This window comes from Macadamia integrifolia, chromosome 1 (genome assembly GCF_013358625.1).
Source record: "Macadamia integrifolia cultivar HAES 741 chromosome 1, SCU_Mint_v3, whole genome shotgun sequence".
In the NCBI taxonomy this organism is placed as follows: Eukaryota; Viridiplantae; Streptophyta; class Magnoliopsida; order Proteales; family Proteaceae; genus Macadamia; species Macadamia integrifolia.
In genome coordinates this window covers 34,656,849-34,683,618 of record NC_056557.1, presented here as the reverse complement: position 1 = coordinate 34,683,618, position 26,770 = coordinate 34,656,849, and the positions used below count along the sequence as shown (strand labels likewise).

General features: G+C 36.8%; 2 protein-coding genes and 1 pseudogene across 3 annotated transcripts in view; 1 reads left to right on the top strand and 2 right to left on the bottom strand.

The window, feature by feature from the left end:
• On the bottom strand, positions 1-752 carry LOC122073523 (annotated as a pseudogene).
• A 14,478-nt stretch (positions 753-15,230) lies between these two features.
• On the top strand, positions 15,231-20,786 carry LOC122085121 (ras-related protein RABA5c-like). Its single transcript, XM_042653563.1, has 2 exons — positions 15,231-15,814; positions 20,191-20,786. The coding sequence occupies exons 1-2, from the start codon at positions 15,481-15,483 to the stop codon at positions 20,511-20,513; spliced, it is 657 nt and encodes a 218-aa protein (XP_042509497.1). The 5' UTR covers positions 15,231-15,480; the 3' UTR covers positions 20,514-20,786.
• A 4,182-nt stretch (positions 20,787-24,968) lies between these two features.
• The window catches only part of LOC122076762 (pirin-like protein), a 2,237-nt gene continuing 435 nt past the window's right edge, over positions 24,969-26,770 (bottom strand). The window contains exons 2-7 of one of the 2 annotated variants that reach the window (XM_042642294.1): positions 26,615-26,664; positions 26,483-26,521; positions 26,370-26,398; positions 26,213-26,275; positions 25,984-26,087; positions 24,969-25,750 (exon numbers count right to left, since the gene is read on the bottom strand). In XM_042642294.1, the coding sequence (XP_042498228.1) occupies positions 25,267-25,750; positions 25,984-26,087; positions 26,213-26,275; positions 26,370-26,398; positions 26,483-26,521; positions 26,615-26,664 (769 nt within the window). In that variant the 3' untranslated portion in view covers positions 24,969-25,266. Of the gene's footprint in view, positions 25,751-25,983; positions 26,088-26,212; positions 26,276-26,369; positions 26,399-26,482; positions 26,522-26,614; positions 26,668-26,770 lie in introns of both variants that reach the window. The other variant, XM_042642285.1, reaches the window with a different exon arrangement.

Sequence of the window (26,770 nt, the reverse complement as noted above, 5' to 3'; positions counted from 1 at the left end):
TCACAAACTAATACGGCAGTTGAGGCTGCCAAGAAGAATATCATGAGAATAATGAAAAATATAGCAAGACAGTGGAAAGAAACTATGGATGATACATAGTTTATTTTTTAGGTGGGTAACACTATATAGAAGGGGCAACAGATGGGCACAAGATAATTCAGAAAGGTCCCTAGTGCATTGCACCAAAGCATATAATGTTACATAAGGTGTCAACTTACTCTCACCTTTGCCAAGACCTTTATTCCTAGGAACCAAGGCCTAGCTTTCACTTGATCCATCAAAGCTCCTAGATCTTTATCAAAGGTGGGTCTGTAACATTCTCAGTATTATAGAAGATAATTCCAATAGATGTATCAACGTGTCCTATGAAATTGTTAGTATCATAACGTAGGAAGCAATAATCAAACCAAATCCTGGCATCAGCTTGGTTTGGACAGAGTTGTGGAAGCTGATTTGCTGCTTCTTTGGTGCAATTTGAGCAGTCTTCTTTGCTTACATCTGACCTACACTGAGCTAGGCCATAGATTTTGTCTTCGCCGGTGCCGGAGGAAGTAGTGATATAGCCATCAGAGGCAGCTGTTTCCGATGCCAATTCGATCAATACTTGATGGATGTTTACATTTTGAAGGCTCCCACTTGTTATGTTCTTGTTTTCGTTGCAGTATTCAGCCCAAAGCTCTGCAGAACTGTAGTTGCATAGGAGGAGGAAAAGAAGATAGAACAAGGCCACCATGGTTTTGCTTTTCTTCCTTCCCATCTATCCAGTACTACTGGGGAAAATGATATAGGAAATCATATATATAGATAAGTGATTTGAGTAGTGGTATGGAAGTGGTGCTGGACCACAGCAGACTTTCTTGACCATTGATACTTAAAGAGGACAGGAAATGAGTACAAACCTCCACTACATATTTATTTCAACTTTCAAATGGATTGCTTCAATCACGCTTGCTAATTAAACTAATTAATGCATGGCTTAATGCTGTTCTAATGGAAGATAAGAAAATAAGATAAAATTAAAAAATAGATGAAAGACTTAAGACTTGTCTTTTATAGTGTTAAGAATAAGATCATGGGGTGTTGTTTGCTGACTTTTGTTTCATGCATTAAAATTTTATTTATTTAGTTATTTTTTGAAAATCTTCATCCTTTGTCTAGCTTATGAGATGGAAGAAGAATAAGGGGTTTTCTACTCTTTGACTTTTAAGGCAGATTGGAGTATCTTGAACCCCTCAAACCTGCTTGGTTTTATGGTTCGGGTCTAAAGATAAACCCTGATTACATGAAGTCACACTTAATCCATGTGACAGATCAGTTGTAGGGAAGCTCAAACTTGAAACGTTTGATAACATACAGTGACGTCGGGCCAATGGAACTATAACCGGGGTGTTAAGAGAAAGAAAATCCAAACCTATCATCCATAGGCCTAGAAACTGTTAAGAGATCACAAACCGTATGGCAATGCATGCATGGATCCATGAACTTGAACTCACTTCTGAATTTGACTCCAAAATTAGTGGCACAGTTACGGTGCATTGGCTAAGAGTCCGGATCCTCTCCCCTACAGGTGAACACCCCACGATGTCTTATACCGTCCATTGGTGAATGGTTTGAGATAAATGGGTGTGATTACCCGCAAGGAGAGGAACCTGACTCCATTGATCATTGGATGGTCTGTTGAAGATGATCATTCAGAAAGAGCTATTGGAGCATATTAGAGAGGCATGGGATTCATTTAATTACTGCATTGTTTTCTCAAACAATAATTGTAGTTGAAAACCAATCCTTGTATTTTAGTTGATTTTGAATAATTTCAATTATAAATATTTCACGATCTTTCTTTTCAACTCTTCATGGTCAACATAGAAGAAAAGTATTAATTGTTGACCAAGAGGATCGATATTCTAGACCTCTCAGGGTCTATAGTTTCATTGACCTCCGTGTTCTTCATTTTTGGGCGTGGGTCAGTAGCTAGTTTGAGGGCCTTAATGTGAGATACCTGATTGGAGCATATTATTGAGGACTGATAAGTCCCGCCTTGTCCTTATAATTTTGTTATTGACCGCAACCCCACCGGCCACTACCACCCACCCACCCCTAGTGGAAGTGGTCTGTTATTGTAGGGCAGAATGACTCTCAATTGAAGTGGTTAGTTATTGTAGGGTAGATTCAAAGTTACATGTTCTAAAGTTTTTAAAGACCCAACCCTACGCGGCAGGAAGCTAGTCTCTTTTTATTTGGGTTATTCTTAATTTTAAGGGAAAATTACGCCCCTTTTTCCTATAGTTTGTCGAAATTATATGTGGATTCAAGGGTTTGAACGAATTATCCCCCTCCCCTTGGCATTGACGGTGTGAGTATGCTGTTAATTTTAAACAGCAAAAGACCATATTACCCTTTAGTAAAAAATCAACTTGATAAGATAGAAAAAGTGATTTGGTCTCATCTGCATTCTCTCTCTCTCTCTCTCTCTCTCTCTCTCTCTCTCTCTCTCTCTCTCTAATGAACTAAAATTGAAATCATAAAAAAAAAAAAAAAAAAAAAACCCAAAGTACGGTATCTGTAGAACCGAGGTCTCGAATCAGCATCATGCGCAATCTCAGATCTGATATGAGAAGGAAAAATAATATTTATCTCCGAGGATCTCGATTTTGCAGCATCCTTGGCAAGAAAATCTACCACACCATTAGCTTCACGAAAGCAGTGAGAGATCTTCTAGTTTATGGAATCTAGAAAACTCTTAACTGAAAATCAATCTTGAGCTGCATACCATGGGATAGATTGATTTTGAATTGCAGCAACCACCGCTGCCGAGTCAGATTCAATCCAAAGTGCATTAACTTGTAACTCCTTAGCTTTGAGAACTCCTTCCATCAAGGCTGTAAATTCAGCATAGAAATTTGATTGAATCCCTAACAACATCTTAAAAGACCCCACAACACTACCCCCGTGATTCCAAAGGATTCCTCCAGCTCCAGCTCTTCCAGGATTTCCTAAAGAGCATCCGTCAACATTTAATTTTGTCCATCCCCAAAAAGGTTTACACCAAATTGTTAAAGACTTACCAGAAGGCTGCAGAAAGACCAAGCCTGCGACAGCATAAGAGATCTGTTGTCTATTTGACCATGCCAGATAAATCAAAGTTTGCTTCCTGCAATTTTTACCTGATCTTCTCAGAAAGATTGATGTTTGATTTTAGATGCCCATCATGACAACGATCATTCCTTTCTCTCCAAATATTTTCAGTGACGACGATAAATCCCATCAACCAAGGGTCGTGAACAAATAGTACTGATTCACCAGAGAGATAGCTCTTTAATATCGTCCTCATTGGGCCAAGATAGGCCAAAGCAGTTTAGAAAAGTTTAAAAACATGCTCCAGATGGATACCGAGGGCAGATGAGAAAGCATTTTTAAGCACCTAGATATCATTCCAGAGGCTGATGTTCTTACCATTTCCCACTATCCATCTCTCCTTGCTAGCAATGAAGGACCACACTTTGTGAATACCTGGCCATAATGAAGAAGACTTATAATTTTTTTTTGGGGACCCATTACTCAAAAATCTCGCCTTGAAGAATCTACTCATGATCGAGTTCCCATGCTTTATGTTCCAAGCATGCTTACATAGCAAGGACTTATTTACATCTCTGAGCCTACGAATACCCAAATCACCTTCCTCCTTAGGTTTACACAAATGGTCCATTTTACAATCATTGCTTTAACAGTATCCACATCACTTGACCAAATGAAATTTCTAATCCATTTTTTCATAATTTAATTAAAGAAGAGGGCCACCAGTACACAAAGAAGTCTCTCTCTCTCTCTCTCTCTCTCTCTCTCTCTCTCTCTCTCTCTCTCTCTCTCGGGGTAAGTTCTCTTTTCTTACTCTCTCCATGGCCATACATGAGAGCTTTAACGCAGGAGGCTTTTTGAACTTCTTAGACGACTTACGAGTTCGAAGAAAATGTGACCAAACTTAGTGATGGATTCCGATGACTTCAACAATTTTCTGGCGAGTTTGAGTGAGTTTTCAGAGAGCCAGCTTTGCACACCGGAAGACCCAATAGAGGATTTGGAGTGGTTTACCAGCTTCACTAACGAACCCAAATCACTAAGTGGTATTCAGACGAGTCCGGACCATGAAACCTTCTTGTTTTCGCAGTTTTCATAAGACCCCTGAACAAGAAATCTAAGAGAACAATGACAAAAGCTCCAAAACACCCTAACCAAGTACATCTGCTACCCCATTTAACTATATAATCTCCATGAGTTAGGAAAGGAAATAGAAAATTCCAGTAAAAAAATCAACAAACTTTCAGTAAGGAGATCTACTTTGCGGCTTGCAACTATACTTTAAAGATTGCAGGGTAGAGTCCGTCGCCGGAGAAGACGATGGTGTTGTGTTGGGAAGGAGGTGTACGCATTGTCAGTAGATAAGACATTGCAGTGTAAAAAAGGGCATTTTGGGTATTAGATGTCATCAACTAACAGTCCCAATTTGACGGAAACTAATGGATTGGACCTAGTTGTAAGAATCTTAAAAAATTTAAGGGAGAGGACGCAATTCGTTTAAACCCTTAGATCCACGTGTAATTTCGACAAATAAGGAGGGGGCATAATTTTTCCTAATTTTAATATTATATGTAAAAAAATAGTAAATCTGTTCTAATCTAGTTTTTAGGTGGATGTTTATATAAAATAATACATAGATGGAAAAAAGAAAAAGGATGGGCAACAGGCAACTGCACAAAAGGAAAATCTTTCACCTGACAATTCTATCCTTTCTTCTTCATTATATATATATATATATATATATATTTTTTTTTTTTTTTTTTTTTTATAATAATATTAATATCCCATGTCCCTTCTCTCTCTCTCCTCCTTTCTCTACTTTCTATCTCCTACTTTCCATATCGACCAAAATCATCCATTTTTTTTTTTTTTTTTTTGAAACTCTTCCCCCACCCCCACCTCTCTTTCTCTTCATGAATTTACTCTATCTCTTCCACTTTCTTTCTTCTCTTGAAACTTTTAATCTCCTCTTCTCTCTGTTCCTATCTCCCTCTTTTTCTAAAATATCTTTATGATATACTTTGTCCAATAATTCCTCATGTCTTCTAAATTATTTCATCTCAATTGTTGTATTTAGTTTCCTTAACCCGAAAAACTCCTAATATTTCTAGTTTAAATACTCTCTCGTCCAATAATTCCTCATCTCTTCTAAATTATTTCATCTCAATTGTTGTATTTAGTTTCCTTAACCCGAAAAACTCCTAATATTTCTAGTTTAAATTCTCTCTCTCTCTCTCTCTCTCTCTCTCTCTACTTGCATTCACATATTCTTCATTTTCTTCAGTTCTTGAGTATATACTACGAAGCAGCTAATTGAATTCTTCAAATCTACAAGTCTTTGTTTAAGATGATATTGTTGTATATCTATCCTTCACATTTATATGTCCAGAATATTTTGTAATAATTTGATTACTATCTTGTGATAATTCAAAGAAGCCATCACTAAGAAATGGAGACACATCGATCAAGGACCCAGAAAATGTCATTGAAGCTCTTGAGAGTCAATCCAAAGATGTTGGGAAATATAGAACCAAATAAAGAGCGAACCAGAAGACTTTCGAGACCTCATTGAAACTCTCAAGCCAAGCCAAAGATGCTGGGAAGAACAAGACCCCATTCAAGAGCAAACCCCAAGACTTTGGAGAACTCTGTGGGTTCGAAGCATCGGAACTAGAGATGTTGGCAAGGGATATATAGGGATTGAGTAAAGCCAGGAATAAGCAACAAGAAGAAGAAGAAAGAAAAGCAAGAAACAGTTCCATATGATGCTTTTGTCTGCATGCATTGTTCTGAAATAGAATTTTTGGCCCCACTCTTCTTTTTTTTTTTTTTTTTTTTCCACTTAAGGTTAACAAAAGAATATATTAAAATGACATAAGAATAAAGAAATTACAAGAACCCAAAAAGGCAAGAACATAAATTCTCAATATCCACTCCACATTCAATATTGCCATTAGCAAAGAGGAGATTGAGAAAACAGAAAAACATCAAAGTTCAAGAGAACCTGAACTTGTAGATAGCTATCCTTAATGATTTGTATGAACTATGATTTAAACTCTTATTTGAATGGTACAATAATTCCATGTGTGAAGCTAGGCCATGTAAGAATCCTATTAATTTGTGTTATATTCATGTTTTTACTCACTTCAATTTCTAGATTGATTATTCACCCAAAAGGGGAAAACAAATTCTAGATTGATTGTTACATTTTCTTCATTATCATCTTCTTAATTACCCATTTCAATTTCTAAATATCTAAACTCAAACAAATGAATACTGCATTGCAATTTGCAGTGATAAAATATTCTTGTGTAAGCATTAAGGCTCCGTTTGGTATTGTTCTAAAAAAATGTTTCTGGAGTTTTTTCGTTCTATTGGAACGAAAAAACGGAATCTTCTGTTTGGTGCACTTATGATCCGTTTCTGTTTTTTTGGAACAAAAAGTGAAAAAAAAAAAAACTGAAAAAATGAGATTGGACGGAACTCCAAAATGAAGTTACGTCTTCCTAGTTTAGTTCCATTTTACAAAAAAAAAAAGTTCCCGATAAAAATCCAAAATTTTGAAACACCATTTTTTCGTTTAAAAACTGCATTTTAACACAGAAAGTGAAATTTTCGTTTTTGACACAAAACGGCATTTCTGGAATAGAAACGATACCAAACGGAGCCTAAACATATGTGCAATGCACACAAATAAGCATTTAAGTATGTTTCTAACCAATTGTATATGTACATATAGTTACTTCATTGAAGCATATTTTCTTTAATATTCAATTGTTGTGATCCAGTTGAATTGTTATTTAATTCATCCTAGGAAGTTATGATGTTTACTGACCCAATCTGATTATTATCTCCCATCTGCCAACAAAGGTCCAATAAATCTTCCAAAAAAATGTAAGTAGATGAAGGGACGATCCATGTATGGTGCTTCGAAAGGATCAACTAGAGTCCTCAGGTGCGGCTTCCTAACTAAGACTATAATTATCTGTCTTTTTTTTAACCATTATTTGCATCAAAGCCATGTTAATCTACTAGGTTCTACATTCTTATATATGTCCTCTTTCAATCTTCCCATATTCGCACATCCTCCCTTTCCTTCCTTCTCACTTTCTCCTCTCTTAAATTATTTTCTCATTCATAGATGTGAATCTTATTTTATTAACTAACTATAACATTCTTCCAATGTGCTTCTCTTCTCTTTTTCTACCATCTTTCCAGCACACATCCCCCTCTCTTTTCTTTCACATTTCATACCCTCTCCTCTCAAGGTAAGTAATTTTTATTATTAGTTTCTTCTATTTTCTTTATTGATTTATGTCCTTCCTTGCAGAATAAGTATTTCTCTATTTTGATTGTCTTCATTTTATATATCTCTACAACATATAGCCATATGTGCACGTGTGATTTTTCTAACATATAACCCACATACCTTTACTAAGGGTCATGTCATCACACCTGTTGAATTCTTTTTATGTAGTCCTAACTTACATTATCTCTAGTAATAATCCTTTGTGTACCTTGGTGTTCTTAACTATCCACTCTTTTTTGTTTGATCCCCTGTATATATATATATATATATATATATATATATTGGAGTTTTGTGGAGATTTTCCGCAGTTGATATTTTTCAACAGATAATTGGATTTTGATGATCCAAAGATGGTCGAAAAAATTTTTATGAGTACTAGGGGTGTCAATCGATCGGGCCTAATCAGGCTCGGCCAATTTCTAGGGCTCCATCTTGAACGCCCGTTTAGCTAAACGGGCTTAGTTAGCGCAGGCATGGTACTATTGATAATCGAGCGGGTCAGTCTCAAGCTTTAATCGGGTTGCTATAAATGAGCCTTAATCGGGCCTTAACCAGGCTATAGACCTATTTAACTTTAAACGGATCCTTTTTAAAATTAGTCTTTTAAATGTGTTTGGAAGGAATACCAATAAAATGAGATAAAAATGAACATAACAAAGAAAGATCCCATAGTTAAAATGGATTAAACCAAATATGGGCAAAGCAGCTAAGTTACTAAGGTACTCGATCTTTAACCCAGTGATCGAAACTCAAATCAATTAAACTACGTCAACACAACCGAAGTTGAGCAAGTTTAAATCAATTAAACTATGCTTAAAAAAGATGAATGTTCAGATAACAATCACCACCATCTCAAATGTCAAATCACATAGACTTAGCACTAAATAAAAATAATATTAAAAAAAAAATTTAAAAACTGCAAGTAGTATTAAAGGGGTTGGACTAAGTCGGGCTTGTAAATGTGTTGGGCCAGTCGGGCTAAGTGGCTGCACTGTGTACTACCTGTTTATAAATGAGTTGGGTTCAAGCCCAATACGTTTATTGATCAGGCCGATCTAGATCGGGCCATAAACATGTCAGGCTCGATCAGACCTACTAGTGCGGGTCTAGAATTGGCACCCCTAGCTAGTACTATCCAATGATGAAAATATCATAAGTCAATTACCTGAGTAATATGATGAGAAAATTCTCTTGAAGTGAGGGATCCATAAACTTTACGTGAAATGGCAACAAAATGGCGTTGACCTAGCATTAAAGGATAGATTTGGACATTTTATGCCGTCATTTTCTTATCAAATCATTTTGGATGATTCTAAGAAAAGTCATGGGTTCAAAACTTCAAAACAGCAGGGGTAAAGCCATGTATATTAAATACCCTCCTAGTTTCTGCATTTGTTTTAACCTGCTGTATTAGGATGATTTTTTTTTTTCCCCCTTATATTACCCAAACCCCGGGGGTAGATTGATCATTTCATTGCATGCATAATATTGATATTATGAGGGTTCTTTTGAGGTGGCAAAGTTTCAGGTTTGTGTGTGTGTGTGTGTGTGTGTGTGTGTGTGTGCGCGCGCGTGCGCAAACGGCCTCTATGAATCCACACCGTGCTCTTGTGAAGCCAAGAAAAGGATTGTGACTTCAGCTCTATACGGAACTTTTTTTGTTTTATTAAAATTCATTTATTTAATTTCTTTTATTAAAACCATGTGATTAGATTTATTTTAAGAATAAATGCTTATTAAATAAGGAGTGATTTCAGCCACTTATAGTGACTACTTTATTTACATGGACATATATTATTTGTGAACAATCTATTTCAGTGGAACCTTTAAGTTTCATTTGAAGCACACGCTTTTTTTCTCTAAAATAAATAAAAATTTAGTTTATTATTTAAGAAAATTAGCACTTATTTAAAATTGACAAACAAATGAATTAAGTGGGCTTTTATTTTTTACACTAAAAACATAATAAACTGTAATTTTAAGCCCCGCCAAACAGCCACTTAATATTGACCTAATGATCTATTTACATATTGTTTGGGAGCATTCTATTTTAGTGGAAACTTTAAGTTTCATTTGAAGCACATGCTTTTTTTCCTCTCTAGTAATGAGTTTGTATGAATAAAAGATTTTCAAAAATTTATAGTAGTTTGCTATAAAATAAATAAAATTTAGCGTATTGTTTAAGAAAATTAGCACTTATTTAAAATTGCCAAACAAATGATTTTTTTTTTTTTTTTGGTAACATAATGAACACTAATTTTAGACCTGCCAAACAACCACTTAATATTGACCTAATGATCTATTGAGCATGATGGGTGCTTCACTCAGATCTATAGGTAATTGGAAGGAGATTGCTTTGTTGACTAGTTATCGGCACACTTTGGTTTCTTGCATGGCTAAACGTGGAAGGCTTTATTTATAAATAAAGGGAAAAAGAAAGTTACCCCAATAGTGTTGTGTACATCTACACATATGGGGAAATAGATTCAGACTCTAAAGAGACATCCATACCTTGACTCCACTTCTTCATGTGTTTGGACATGCATAATACTATCGGTAGCGTTCTTTCTTCCTATAAATAAATAAGCCATCTTATATGCTCATATGGCTTTCTATGGTAGCGGCATCAAACTAAGCTTATATATTTAAGCCCGGATCAAGTCCTCATATGAGAACCTGATCATGGGTTCTCGTACATTTTCTTTGCTAACGCATGGATTCTACTACAAACTACTGACCAGATAACCTACAATGAAAGAAAGAGTAGAGATCTCAATCATATTCGACGTATTAAAAGTAACGATGGTAGAATGTTAGTTAAGGATGAAGATATTAACTGACAATTGGGTGAATATTTTTGTGAATTACTAAATGGAGATAGCTCAAGTAGAAGTGGAGTGAGTATCCAACATGATAACACACTTAATAGATATATATGTACGAAAGATAGGAGTGTCAGAATTTAAAGAAGCCCTAAGAAAGATGAAAGCATGTAAGAGATCGGCCCGGATGAGGTCCCAATTGAAGTGCGGAAGAGTTTGAGACTATGTGGGGTTGCTTGGCTTATCAAATTGTTTAACAAGATTATGAGCACAAGAAAGATCTCAGATGAATGGAGAAGAAGTATTGTTGTACCAATCTACAAAAATAAAGATAATCGCAATAACTTTAGAGGCATAAAACTCATGAGTCATACTATGAAATTATGGGAAAGGGTTATCGATGCCCACATATTCAGTATCTCAAGGAATCAATTCGATTTTATGCCTTGAGAGATCGATGATGGAAGTGATTTACCTTCTTTGAAGGCTCATGGAAAGATTGAGAACCCACAAGAAGGATCTTCATATAGTCTTCATTAACATAGAAAAAGCATACGACAGAGTCTACAGAGAATTCATTTGAAGTATTGGAGAAGAAAATGGTGTCATGTAAATATATAGATATTATCAAAATACGTACGAGGGCATGGTGACGAGTGTAAAAACCATAGGAGGTCGAGGCAGTGAGTTACCAATCGCTATTGTGTTGCATCAAGAATCTACTTTAAGTCCTTATTTGTTTACGCTTATTATGATCAATTTAACTAAGAACATTTAAAGGGGAGGTTCCATGGTGTATACTCTTCACTGATGAAATTGTGTTAGTGGTAGAGACAGTGGCAGAGACCAGTGAAAGGTTAGAGTTATGGAGATCTATCCTAGAATTAGGGGTCTTGAGATAAGTAGATCAAAGATATAGTAAATAGTATGTAATTTTAGTCACTCAAGGACGGATAACGATGTGGTGAAACTTAAGTAGAGAGAGATCCCTCAAAGCAATTGTTTTAAATATTTGGGATCAATTACAGATGATGATGTGTCTCACAAAACTAAAGTAGGATGGTTGAAGTAGAGAAGTGCTTCTTGGGTGTTGTGTGATCAACATATACTCCCAAAGCTTAAAAAAAAATTATATAGGACAGTCATAAGACCAGCAATGATTTATGAGGCAGAATGTTGGGCTGTCAAGAGATGTAACATAAATAAGTTGAGTGTAGCAGAGATGAGAATACTGAGAAGGATGTATGGCAAAACTAGGAGGAATAGGGTAATGTATAAATGGGTTAGAGCCGAATTGGAAGTTGCTCCGATTTTGGACAAGCTAACAGAATGTTACTCAAGATGGTTTGGACATGTTAAAGGTAGACCTTTAAATGCTCATGTAAGGAGGAGTGACCAAATCCAAATGGAGGGAATTAGAAGAGCTAGGGGCAAACCTAAACTGACCATTGAAGAGTTGATTAGGAAGGATATGCAGAAGTTCGATCTCGATCCTAGTATGACATCAAATAGAGTTGTTTGACAAAGATTCATCGCTCTTAGGTGAGATATCCTAGAAGTGTTGCTTTGCTTTCTTTCCCTTTCTCTCCTCATTTATTTCCTTCACTTTAACTTTACAAACTTTTCAATCATGGATCATGTAGCCGACCCCATTTAGTTGAGAAAAAGTTTTATTATTGTTTTTACCCCCCTTCTCTCTCTCTCTCTCTCTCTCTCTCTCTCATTTGATTTTCCCTTACATTTTTATTTAAAACCCACTTAGCCAACTAAAAAAACCATTTATCCACTTCTCTTTTAATTTTATTTTTTTATTCAACATCCCATTTTGGCACAATGGGTTTTAAGTATCAACATCATTTTAACCATCAATATCGGCCAATACCAGTTCGATTTTGATCTCATTTTTTTATTTAAATCACATGGCACAATGGTTTTAGATATTAATATCTGCCCATATCAATTTAACGCCAATCTAGATCGGAGTTGATTTACCGACTATAAATTTAAAAAAAAAAAAAATGTTGATCTCTGTTCATACCATACATATAAATATCAGCAGAACAAAAAATAAAAAATAAAAAAAATTTTCCCCCATAGAGGACTGTTCATTCACTATCCTAAGATTCACAAATCCATATAAAGTTTTAATATAAGTCCAAATTACTCTTTTGGTAACTATATGGGTGGAGGGATCTCCCTTTCTTACCTTTTTTCTTTTCTTTTTAAATTTCCCTTCCTTTCATGACTAAGATTTCCTTTAGCCACCGTGGCCCATTCACCATAGGTGTCTTTTTTAAGTGGGAGAGTAGTTTTTTTTTTTTTGGTTGACTCTCCATTTCTTTCATGACTGAGTTTTCCTATAGCCATTGAGACCCTTTCATCATAGGCGTTATATGAGTGGGAGATGATACTAAGTGGGTATTTTGGACTTATACTAGAACCCTAAAGGGTTTGTGAATCCTAATATGATGGGTGAGTTGTCCTCTATGGATGGAGGAAACTTTACAATGATACAGATCAATATTGGTCATAATATGATTCTGATCTTGAAATTTTCAATATTTTTATGTTGATCGGTATCAAATTGGATTCGATCAATATCGTATTAAATCAATATTGGTGTTGTATTGAAACGGCATCAAATAATGGGAAGAGATGTATCATTATTGCATTGGTATTAGTAAAATAATGATCTTGAATCCTTTAGTATCGTTATTGTCTGAACCGGTTAATTAAAATAAAAAATAATAATTTCAATAAAATTAGAGAATGACTTTTCTTTAGATAAGAGAAAAATGGTGAAACACATTTAAATCGGAAAAGAGAGAAGGCGGGGGGGGGGGGGGGGAAGACAATATTATTGTAGGTTATTTGGTTAATAGTTTGTAATGGAATCTAGGCGTTGGCAAATGAAACGTGTGAGAACATGTAGTGGAATCTACGCGTGCGTGGGCAAAAGAGACGTGTAAGAACATAAGATCAAGTTGATCCAAACTATATATTTCAGCTAAAGAATTAATGGCACTGTGAAGATTTTCAAGGAGAAATTTTATATTCACCCAAGGTGGGGAGAATTCTACCATTTTATCCTCGTTATTATTTTGCTTTAACGAAAGGGTCCTCTAAAAGTTAATGTGGTCAATACACTAATTCGGGGCAATGAGAACACCAATAGAAACATCAATAGGGATAGACCTAGGATTTTCACCTTTCATGAAGGATAAAATGATCATTTCACCTCCCCCACACCCCCCGTCCCCGCCCCCGCCCCGCCCCGCCCCCACTGTGATTGGGAGTAGGGGTCACTTTGCCTTTTAAGCTTCTTTTTACCTATAAAAAAGAAAAAAGAGAGATTATGTCGGAGAGGGTAGGGTAGCGGTGTCAATTCTGAGCCCGCACTGGTAGGCCCGACCCAGCCTGACTCGCTTAAAGTCCGACCTGAATCGGCCCATTTAATAAACATGTCGGGCTTATGCCTAGCCCATTTATTAAACGGGCGTTTACGATGCAGAGTAGTAGCCCGTCAAGCACCCGACCGGCCGCACTTACTTAGCTTGATCGACCCGACCTCCTTTAGAAAAATGCTTAAATTGTAAATACCTATTCTACCACTAATACTACAAAATATGAGCAATGCTTAAATTGTAAATACATTTTCTAAGAATCTTATTTTCTTAAATTCTAAGAAAAATACTTAAATTGTAAAGCCAATAGTTTAATCCGCTTAAAAAATGATTTTAGGGTAAGCCAGTTTAGAACTCATTTAGAATTAAATAGGCACATAGCCCGTTTAAGGCCCGTTTAAGGTAGCCCGATTAAAACCCGATATTGATCGATCCGATTACAAACCGTATCATACCCCCCAAACTTAGCCTGATCAAGTAAACAGACGTTCATAATGTAAGGATTTCACATCGCTAGGCCTAATTAGGTCCAATTGAGACCGGCCCAGCCGGATTGATTGACACCCTTATACAAAAGTGTGCGAAAAGAACACCCTCCCCCAAAAATAAAAATAATAATGCTTCCAAATGTACTTTCATTGGCCACGTACTTACTAGAAAAATCACACTTCTCATTTGGGCAGAGTTTTATCCTAAAAAAGAAAAATCTTTTATTAGAATGTTGAAAATGCCCTTTCATTGTTCAAAAGGTTTCACTCAATCGTACAAATCAATTCTATAATCAAAACCTTGTTAACTAATCATTACATCAGTCAAACATGATAAAATCTTAATAACCTCAACTCAACCAGATCCATTAAGTATTGACCCACTCCATTATTACACCAACGTGGTCTATTGAATCAATCAAAACATCCAGGACAAAGGTGGCATATCCTCTTGGACCAAGAGTACACATTTGTCCTTTCAACAAAAGCAACGGCCAAATTAGTCCACAAAAATTGAAAAAAAAAAAAAATCAAAAGACGCTAGACTGTTAAGGGGCCGTTTGATAACGTTTCTGCCGCTTTTGTTTCAAGAAACGGTAGAAACATAAATTTCCATTTCTAGAAACAGAAACGGAATTGAAGGTGTTTGAAAAATCATGTTTTTAGAAGTCGATAGTAACCAATGAAAGAATGGCCACAAGTCGTTTCTAGAAACGGCAAAACAAGTTGAACTTGTTTCTGTTAAGGGGCCGTTTGATAACGTTTCTGCAGTTTTTGTTTCAAGAAACGGTAGAAACATAAATTTCCATTTCTAGAAACAGAAACGGAATTGAAGGTGTTTGAAAAGTCATGTTTTTAGAAGTCGATAGTAACCAATGAAAGAATGGCCACAAGTCGTTTCTAGAAACGGTGAAACAAGTTGAACCTATTTCGCCTAAATCGTTTCTTGAATCATAAATAAGTAAAAATTTCCATTTCTATTTCTGAAAATAAGTGAAACGGAACAGTTTTATCAAACGTTTTTTATTCTGTTTCTACTATTTTTAAAAATAGAAACAACAGAAATGCGTTTCTTGAAACGTTATGAAACGGGCCCGACTCATGAGTAGAAATATTGAGTAAATCTGAGGCCACTACTCCTGCTGTATCTCTTTTTGCTCTAAATTTAGACATCTTTCCGCCATTTTAGGACTCCCCCAGAAATCCAGAATAGACCCTTCTGCTGCTCTGCAATATCTCTGCTTAATATAGAGTTCAGACCCGTCTCTGCTAAATCAAGAGTTCGGACTCTGAACCCTTCTTTTTCTGGGCTTATTCTTCACCATTCTCTCTCTCTCTCTCTCTCTTGACTGCTGAAGTAACATTAGGAGAAACAGAGGAAGATGGATGATGACCATGAAGAAGGGGAAGAGTACCTTTTCAAGATAGTTATAATCGGAGACTCTGCTGTGGGTAAGTCGAATTTGCTCTCCAGGTATGCTCGGAACGAGTTCAGCATGCACACTAAGGCGACGATCGGTGTTGAGTTTCAGACTCAGAGTGTGGATATAGATGGCAAGGAGGTGAAAGCCCAGATTTGGGATACTGCAGGTCAAGAGCGATTTCGTGCTGTTACCTCTGCTTACTATAGAGGTGCTGTGGGTGCCCTCCTCGTCTATGATATCAGTAGACGCACCACATTCGATAGCGTCGGTCGATGGCTTGACGAGCTTAACAGTAAGTGTCCGCAGCTTTTTCTTTCTAAACTCAAAGAGATAATGTATCTTTATCGGTAAATCTGATTTATTGTGAGAACCCATTTGGTGCCCAATTTGTTTTGTCATTTTTTTTTTTTTTTTTTTTTTTTTTGTTCTGATGGTAGGATTTGGAATTTTAGGTGTTGGTATGTTTGGTGGATGGTTTTCGTTATCAGGACTTGCAGATCTGATTATTTGGGGAATGCTACAAGATTTAATTGATTGTTAATTTGTTTGTTTATGTTTCATATGTGGGCTAATGTGGATTTTACTAAACAGTTTTGTTCTCATCTTTCTTTTGATTTGTCTTCACCTGTGGATGAAATTCTACATCTACCTTACTTTTCAAATGTTCACATGGACATAAGATGCGCATTTCTTTTATCTGTCTTTGAGTGAAATTCGCGCAGCATTATCTAGGGATTAGATTTGGTGTTCTTAACTTAATTTGGCATTTAGGAAGCTTCTGGATGGAGGTATATTCAGGGATATTATAGTAATGATATTTTGGGACTCCTTTTCTGCTCAAACTTACTGAACCAAGTTTTATATCAACCATTAGGTGGTGGCTACAAAGAAATATTGTTCAACTGTTCCACTTTATATAGGATTTTACAAGATTGAATTTCTCTTGAGATGTTATGCAGTAATCAAGAACATTGTAGTTCTGGTTCATCTGTAGTCTTGACTTTATTGCGAAGTTTGTTTAGATTCCTGCTACTTCCCAAAGAGCGTGTTACAGTCTGAACAGTTAGAGGTATCCTGGTGGCTTTAATTGGGTGGAGATGTAATGGGGGTTACATTCTTGATCCTTTTGTTTTTTCTCTATGAGCATCTTACTTCTATATGGTAGAACTGGGATGCCTCTAATTCTCCGTAAGAGATCCAAGTGCCTAAGGAAAATGGCATTGCTTTTATTTTTGATTCTTGTTGTGTCGTTCTGAATTATTAATGCTCTTGACTCTTGAAACTAGTGAAGGAAGAGGCATGTAATGTTGGATAACTAACTACTAGGTTTCTTGTCACAATTGCAAAGCCTTCACCTTGTCTAGTTGGCTCTTAATTAATTAGAAACCAATTATCTTCTCTTAAAACAAATACTGCATATTTTTCCCCCTACACCATGCAATATTTCAGTGTCCAAACAACTCAGTGTTAAACCTTGCTTTCACACTTAGCATTCTTTACTTTCTTCTTTGGTTTACCCCATTTTGGGTGGGGGCTTTCCAATCTTAGGAAATAATAAAATTACATGAGCTTGTTTTTGGTGATCATCGAACCAGAATTTTCACATCCAGTGTCATGTATTTGCAATGCATTTAGTGGATATAAAATTTTGAGTTTCTCTATGGTTACATGAACAATATCTTGACAGTCTATATTGCATACATTATGTACCCGTGGCATTTAGGTTACATGGGATGTTCTGGATATAAGCATTAGATCTTTGTAAAGCTACATAAAATTCACTTGAAGTATAGGTGTTGCATGGCATGTTAATATGCATGTGGTTCGTTTGCGACTCCAAACATGATGGTTTGAGTGAAACATCTGTTCCTTGCACTCTTTTTTATCATTTAAAAAAAAAAAAAAAATCCTCTTTACTTGTCCTGCTCAATAATTATGATGTCTGATTCTTCATTTCTTCTTATCTTATATGGAGCCATATGTAAATGATACGAAGCTGAAAACTGAGGAATGTTATAATTAGTATAAGCTCATTCCTTTTCAGTAAAGTGAAAGAACTGCTGAGGGAGCTTATTCCTGTTCAGTAAAGTAAAAGAACTGCTCAAGGAACACTTTTACGTGATCAAGAATGTCAAGAAAACCTACCTGATATCTAGGTGGATATTGTGTCCATAAGTTTAATACTTTGTGATTTGTATACACTTTTGCTTATGGACCATTCCGTTTTGTTGAATTAAATTGTTATTCATAGAAGGTAAAAATTAATATAAAGAGAAACCGTAGAAGAAGAGTATCTAGGCAATATAGTTTCTTACATTGGATCTGCTTCAAAAACAAATTAAAAATAAATAATAAAATAAATAATAATAATAATAATAATAATAATTTAAGAATTGCAAATTATGTCTCACGGAAGCTTATAATGGGGTTTCCTAATTACCTGAAGGATTGGGATTTAGAATTCCAACTAAAATTCCAGGAATGCAGTGTGTAGAGATCTGAAATCAGAACTGATCTTTGGGAGTAAGGGAAGATCAGAAATAGCATCTCTCAGGTTTAGGAACTAAGAAAAAAAGGGAAAACAGATTTGAAACCAGATTTAGAAACTTTTGAAAAATCGAGACACTCAAGAATAGAATCTGAACTGTGAAAACAGTAACAGAAATAAAAAGTAGATCCAAATTTAGTAACCAACAACAGAATTAGAAACGTAGCTTAAGAGCTTGGTTCAGGAGAAAAAAAAAAAAACCTTATAGAAAATGGTGGGTAAGAGATGGCAGAATTAGTACTCAAGTATGACCTTAAGAGAAGTGGCGAGAAAAGACATGCATAGCTTAGGCCTTGTAACAAGTATGATGTCGACTATAGCTGATTGGAGGGTAAGGATCCATGTAGCGGACCCCATTCAAGTTGGGATAAGGCTGAGTTTTTGTTGTTGTAATAAAACAGAAACCGACAGAAAATAAAAGCTTGATTTGTTAGCAACTAGAACCTGAAATCAGTGTAGCAAAACAATTTCTGGAAACTAAAGTTTTAAAGTCAAACAGAAACTAGAGTCTCAGAAATCAATGTCATCTTCTGGTCTGAAAAAACTGTGAACAGGGCTTGAATTAGCAATGGAAAACAGAGCAGAAAACTGAAGATAAACAGACAGTAGACCAACTAACAGAATATTATATTATGAACAGAAAAGTAGAATTGAAGTGCAAAATTTACTAGCCCTTTGGTATAAGGAATGCGGAAAACTGACATCAGTTATTGGAGAAAAAATAAGAGATAAGACAAAAGAAGGATACAAACTTGGGTTCCCACCTAGATCTTGACTAGCATCTCACCAGTCCAACTTGGCATCCCACCAATGGCTTCACTGGAGCTGGAATGTACGACGTATGTCCAGCCTTCTGGAAACACTAATAAAATAAAGAATGCAACATACTAAAATAGAAACTAACACTAATCCTGTATAGGCCTCACATCTCCAATATTTTTAGACTGATAGAATTGCCTGACATGGCCCACATAACCCATTCGACACTCAAAATCAAATTTATTTGTCGATTCTTGGTCCAATCCAATGGCTTGGTTTGCCGCTGGCCTTCTTGTTCTTTTGAACTCCATCAACTTACTTTGGGAATTCTAGCTCCGACTGAAGTCATAAAATCAAATTTGACTTGATCAATTAATTCAATTAAATACTATGGTATGTGTTAAAAACCTAAGGAATTCGTATGATGTGTGGGAGCATACCCCCAGGGCATCTATTATGGTTCAAATCAATGTAGAATTACAGAAGGTGCACATTTGCAGGTCCATTGTATGACATACGTGTTAGGGTAATCTCCAATAAAAGCACATAATTTTATCCAATCAGGAACTTTTAATTTATTTTGATGATAACATATTTATTTTCAACCCTTAGGTCATGGCCCATCATTGCATGGCTCCACGTTAGCAGTTGCATAGACCAAAGATTTTCAACCATCCAAGATCCTTTTGTCTGTCTTTTTTTATATTATATGTTTATGCTTTCGGTGATTTTCTTCTTGAAGAAAATGTTGAGGTACCCCAAAAAGCAAAGAGAGCTATGTCAAAAGAAACTCTAGGCTAGAAGACTGAGATGATTACGGATATCCACTCTGATGATTCATATTGGTCTACATGATACGGTGGACCAGATCCCATCACTAAAAGGGTCTCCACCTCTAATAGGGCATAGACTTTTGGGATTTCTAACCATTGAATCTGTAGGTTTTGCTTCCCCAGAACTTTAATTATACTACTTTATACAGCTAGAGGAATATTTTAATCCAAGTGGCTGTGATCATCATATAGGTTGTACTATGTTAAGTTTGTCTTGAATTCTTGACCCGTTTTGAAGATTGACCCGCTCCGACATATTATGGTGTTGATCTGAATGGGAAGTTTTCTGAGATTTGGAACCTTTTCATGGCAACCACATCCCTCATTTTGTGGTTGGAAGCAGTCATAAAAGAGTTCTGATTATGTATCGTGTGACCTTGCTATATTCTGATAAGGCAGGCATTTCTGTATGCTTGGGAAGTATATCCAACACTCGTACATTGTCTGGCATGTTCTTTGATTCTCTTATGAGAGTATATTTATATTTGCTCCTGGATTTGGACTGAATTTTTATGAAATATCATGCAGCACATTCTGATACTACAGTAGCAAGGATGCTGGTGGGGAACAAATTGGACTTGGAAAATCTCAGGGATGTAAGTGTAGAAGAAGGCAAAAGCCTGGCGGAAGCAGAAGGGTTGTTCTTCATGGAGACATCTGCCCTGGATTCGACGAATGTTAAAAAAGCTTTTGAAATGGTTGTCCGAGACATCTACAACAATGTTAGCAGGAAAGTCCTGAATTCTGATACATACAAAGCTGAATTGTCTGTCAACCGTGTAACCCTCGTTAATAATGGGGCTGATGGATCAAAGCAAAGTGAGAGCATGTTCTCGTGCTGTTCAAGATGATTTCGGTCACAATGCTTCTGGTGGATGAGTGGATGTATCTGGTGAGGTTATATGTTAAATTTGATTGGTTTTATTGTTGGATTTGTTCTCTTAATGAATCTGTCTTCATGGGTAAAGTAGTTGAACAACATAAGAATATGTAATAGTTGTTATTTTTTGAATTAAAGAGAGAGAAACTTTTGTGCAATGGAGAGGAAAAAAGCATGTAATCTGAATGGAATTAAGATGGATAGAAGTGTATGATTACGAATTTACGATTGCTCTTTTTTATTATATAGGATGATCATGTGGAGTGGCCATTATTGCTTCTTCTTCCAGAGGTAAGAGGTGCCCTACCATGCCAAGGAGTGGTAGACATCCTCATGAAACCAGACTGTCTAGTGTGAGCCCAGTGGGGCATACCCAACTAGGTGCCTTCATGCCAAGGATTCCAAATCATTAATGTGTTTCTTGATTTGAATCTGCCTAATGAGGTGTACATTTTGGACAGTTGAATGGTCAATTGCACAGTGGGTACCACATTGTTGGAAACAACTGTAACTGTTCCTCATCAGTTAATTCAGTTAATGACAATTGGGTGTCTTCCTTCTAAATCTCTTTGAATGAGTCTGGTTGAACTTTGTTCGTAGATCTGGGCCGGGGGTCCTGTCATTCTTCTTTTTCTTCATTTGGTTAAGCTTGGGAAGGGAAAAGTGAGAGAGGGTTTACTGTTCCAAAAGATTCGCATCATTTTCATGGGCTTATTTAAGTGCCTATTATTGGGTCAGTGCCTATTATTGGGCCCGGGCACAATTCATAGATGTTTCAGATCCAGTCTTGGCCCAGATCTGGCATACTAATCATGGGTTATAAAAAAAGGCAAGAGAACTATGTCCACTTGCATGGCTATTGCATCAGCACAGAGGCCAATGGGGGCATGCGGAAGCATCTGGGCAGGGGGCAGCACATTCTTTTTGTGCGCACCTGTCTTGGCATGGTTCTTTTCTCCTAACAATTATCATATTATATATATTTTTTAGTGAAGAAAAATTATCGTATTATACTGCATAATTATAAAAAGGAAGAAAGAACGGTACCCTCTGGTGTAGGTACATGCCTAGATATAGCCGGTGCTGAAAGATCATGTTGCCCCTGCGCTGAAGATGCCATTGGGTCAGCTCGCAGGCATGTACTTGTGCTTGTGTGGTAGCATTATTTTGCCCTTATAAAAAGGGGAAGTGCTTTTATGTGGGGAGTCAGTTCCTAGGCGTGCATGAGGGTAAATGGGGGAGTACACGAGGAAACATCCACAAAAGAGTCATTTTCCCTTTCATGGGGGGCAGCTAGTCATTTCCCCACCATGCGTCTAGGGTCGGGGTCACCCTCCCCCATAGAAAACATTTTTCCTATTATACTTAGGCCAAATTGATGAACAAGGCCAAATTGATGAACAAGGGAAACTAGGAACTAGGCGAGTTGCAACTTATTCTTGTATTGTAATTGTATGAACTAATTTACGAAAAAAAAAGTAATTGTTTGAAAATTTACCAAAACTAATTTATACTGGGTTATAGATATGATATGCTTTTTTGTTGGGTGTATGGTAGCTTTAAACTTTGAGTGCAATCATTTATGTAATAATAAATTATCTATTTATTTGAATATATTGCCTTCTTTTTTTTTTTGGTCCCATATACTTAAAATCTAAGCATTTAAAATCCGTACCCTTCACTTTCAAAATTTTCTTTTCTTGAAAAGGTTAAGCATATTTGTGGCTAGGGGTGGAAGTTTGGCCCTGACAACCCGAATCTACCTTGGCCCGTCCTAAACCTGAACAAGGCTTGGGCCAAGTTTTCTAAACCTGAGGGCAGGTTAGGGTTGAAAAACCCCAAACCTGGGTTAGGGTTGGGTCGAGCTCGAGTTGAGGCCTCAACCCGGCTTGAAATTTAACCCTGAATTTTATATTAGAATTTAGGACTCCTATTGGTATTTCATTTTTCTATAATTTTTTAATGTATATGATATGAATGGCAAAATCAGGTCAATTAAGGTTAATCTAACCATTGCAGAAACCACGGTTAACCTGGCCCTGATAGGGTCAATTAGGGTTGGGTTGGGTTGGATTGGGTTGGGCCTAGGTTGAATTTTGAGGACCTAAGATTGAGTTATGGTTTTAAGAAACCCGAACCAACTTGGCCCTGTTTCACCCCTATTTGTGACCATCCATACAAATTCTAAGCAGTTTTAAGACATGTCCTTTTTTATTTTATTTTATTTTTTATTTTTTATTTTTTTTGCATTCCCCTTTAACCAAGTATGAGACAAGGTTGCATGTGGTCCAATGCTCACGAGGACCTTTGTCATTGCATGCAGACATTGTGATTTAGGGGTGCAAGTTTGACCTGGTCAACCCAAGTCCACCTAAAGCCCAAACAGGGCCTAGAGTGAGATATCCTAGCCTTGAGGGTGGGACAAGACTGGGCCAGGCCATGGTTGGGGCCTTGGGCTGAGCCCCGCCCTGTCTTCTTCCTTTGCCCAACCTAAGTATCTCCCTTCCTCCCTCCCCAAAGTTAGGGTCAGCCTGGCTTGGCCCTGAGGGCAGGTCAGGGTTGGATTTTTCAAGCACTGTTTTAGAAACAGATCGGGCCTAGGCTTAACCAAAGGGACTCAGGGTTGGGTTAAGATTTTCAAAACCCAACCCAACCCAACCCTATTGCAACCCTACTGTCATTGATTTAAATGAAGTGGACAAAGTTTACTGTCCGAGACCAGCCCTTGCACCAGACACAAGGGGGAACAATGGCCACTGTGCACCTGGGGGCATACGACCCTGTATCTAGGTGCAAGGGCCGGTCTCAAACAAAAAACACTTGCCCTAAATGAAGCCTCACATATGAGAGGCTGAACCGTCTCAGAACTTGCAAGGCCTTCTATGTTAATGGGTTGGCCTTTGGACGTATCCTATGAACAGAGGGTACACTAGCCAAGCTCAATTGCAAAAACTCTCTCAATAATGACATTAGAATTTTACAAAATATTCAATTAAATGTGGTGTATGACTTGTTAAAATTTATTCATAGTCTACACTCTCTAATAGTCTAATGTATTGGTGGTCTTGGATTTCTCAATGGTTTAGTTTTCTACCTAGCGAATTCCATATATTGAAACTTGATGATTAAAAATGAGCCATTAGAAACTACATTTTCATTGACTTTCAGCTTCATCTGACATGCTATGTGGCATGCATAAATAGGTGTGTCATTTGCCGCTTGTCTTATAACTACACAAGACCCAATCAACGACTCCCTTTTGCTTCAAATACTTAAGGACAGAGATATTATTTTACAAAAAGGAGAGAGATAGATATATGGGTGCTGGTGTTGGAGCTGCACTCCCCAACAAGAATTTGTTTCCCATAATATACCTATTGAAAGTCAAACAATATAACCTTTTGTGCCTAATATCATCCCTACGACTCAGTAGTTCTTGACCTATTATTAGCTAATACATGAACTGGTCAAACTGCATCCCAACCGATCTTATATATATACAAACTGACTAAAATAAATTCAAATATAATACTTATTGGATGAAACAAAAGATAGAATAAGTAATAGTTTTTCTTTTCATTAAAAAAAAAAAAAAATTTATGTAAGGGAGTGTGCCCCTGCACCCAGACACATGGAGCGAAATGAATAACCCGCCCCCATGAAAAGGAAAATGATATTTATGCTCTCTCGTGTATTCTCATTGACCCCTGTGCATGTGTAGAAAACCCCACTACCCCACAAATAACATCCCCCCACCCCCCAAAAAAATATAACTTTTTATATATTTTGTCTTAGAGACAATTCAACCAGTGAATAAATTAATGTAGCTTTGTCTCATATTTTAAAATTCAATGTGCTTGGGAACTTAGAGAACTTTCCATACTTGTTTATTAGATTCAGTTACAGGCCAGATCAACATAAAAATGTTTCAGCCAGGAACAATACAACCTGCAGAACCACAGTTTTTTCTGGTAATGTACCAAAAATTGGGAAGCCCCACTTGGCGTGGTGGCAGCTGCTAGGCAGTGGAGGTTGGCCTAACTCGAAGGGAGAGGTCGCTTGTATGACTCTTCCCTCCCCCATGCGATGCTTAATATCTTTTATTCCAAACACCCCCCCTCAAAAAAAACCACTAGCCGGGTTTCCTTGAGTTGGGATGTCAACCCTCGGTGGCTTATGGAATTTCAACAGAATAGAAAAAAAAAAAAAGTACTTTTTGGTATTTTTTTAATTTTCTCTATCAGCTCACCAACCGCGAAATTAACCAAATCAATTTCTGGGAACCTTCTACTACAAGTTGATTACTGCTTACAGATTTTACTTTGTGTAGCTGGAGAGGCAACTATAGCTGCTAAAATGATTGAGAAACCAATACCCAAAAAGAAGCCACCTCCACCATCACCATCACCACCAAAACCCAGAAAAAGAGATTTAACTAAAATATGCATTCAATAACTTCTTAGTCATGGAAAACAAAAATTAAGAAAAGGAAAGGTAGGAAAATCTAGCTGAAGTTAAACTCAATTGAACTGACTCATCATGACTTTAGTAGTACTATTGCTCCTATATATTTTACATCTCCATCATAAAGTTTCTAGAACCATTTGCTTTCTCATGAACATGAAACTACAGATATTTATAATTTACTGTTTAGCTTTTCTAGGTGGATATGCTCTGGCTCCAATTCAGACGCATCAAGCATACTCCAATTTTTCAAGCTAAACTTACTGAGATTCCCAATACTTGGCCTTTTCAAATCCATTCTTGCAAAAGCGATAATCATCAATAGCCTGGTCGATCTCAGTTTGTGTGTTCATCACAAATGGCCCATACTGAACTATTGGTTCATTAAGAGGCTGCCCACCAATCAAAGCAAATCTGAGAGGATCAGAAGACTTGTTCCAAGCACTGAGCCCATCCCCTGGACCCAAAACCAGTACATGGTGCGCTTGAGTGGGTGATGAGTTTGAAGTCCCAAAGACACCTTCCCCTTCAATCACATAAACAATTGAGTTCCAGGACTCTGGAATACTTTGATTCCATTTTGCTCCTGGTTTTAAAGTGAAATCTAGGTACATTGCCGGTGTTCGGGTATATACTGGAGATTGGATCCCCATTGCTTCTCCTGCAATAACTCGGACTTCAACCCCATCTTCCTCTGCTGTCTTAATTTCCTCCTTGCGCATCTCTTGGTATTTAGGCTCAATCCTGTAGATTTGGGGGTTTAAGTATTGGAGTCAGGAATTATAATGACAAGATTTTTATGGGGTCCCACACAAAAGGTGGAAGTAATAATACCCCGATGTGGAGACTTATAGGTATTTAGGTACCCTTTCCTTAATGGCTAGCCTTTAAAGGCTAACTTTTGAGGATGAATTATACCCAAGTTCCTAACTGATTTTTGAATTTACTTAAAAATTTCAAAAGTAATAGATTCTTACATTTTGTCTTTGGATGATAAATTGATCCAAAGCTGCAAACCCCTCTGAGTTCCTGTTTCTGCAGGCATTTCTGAGTGAATTATTCCGCGGCCGGCCGTCATCCACTGAAGAAAAAGAGCATAAAAATAAAGAAGAATTGAGGCCCAAAAGGTCAACTTGTGATTTCATTCTGTATTTTCTGTTGTATCATCAATTAAGAAACTTGATATTAATCAATCAGGATGTATACTTGTAAATCTCCAGCTCTGATTGTGCCTTTGTGTCCAGAAAAATCTTGATGAGTGAAAGCTCCCTGAAATCCATGACCCACCAGTACAGCTTTTCATAATATGAACTAAAAAAAACTAGATCTTTAAAAAGAAATGGGAACTCATAGAGACACAAACCTCCAACATGTATGTGACAGTCTCAAAACCTGAAAGGAGAGAAACTAAATTAGGTACAGAACCCAAATAAGAAAAAGGGTATTTGGAATACCCAATTGGTAAGATTCTCATACCTCTATGAGGATGGTCAGGAAATCCAGCAGGAGCAGAAACTGCAAAAGCAAGCAGGACAAGATTTTAATAAAAAAATTAAATGGCGTTTTTCATGATTGAGAATTGAGAGACAAAACAAGAAAAAAACCTACCAAAGAACTCATCCAACATGATGAAAGGATCCAAAGACCTTAATTCCATCCTGCTAAAACCCAAAAAAGAAAAATGATCAGAACGTGAAAGTAAGATCCAAACACCTCAATTACACCAAAAACTACCCACCAAGACAGAAAAAAAAAAAAAAAAAA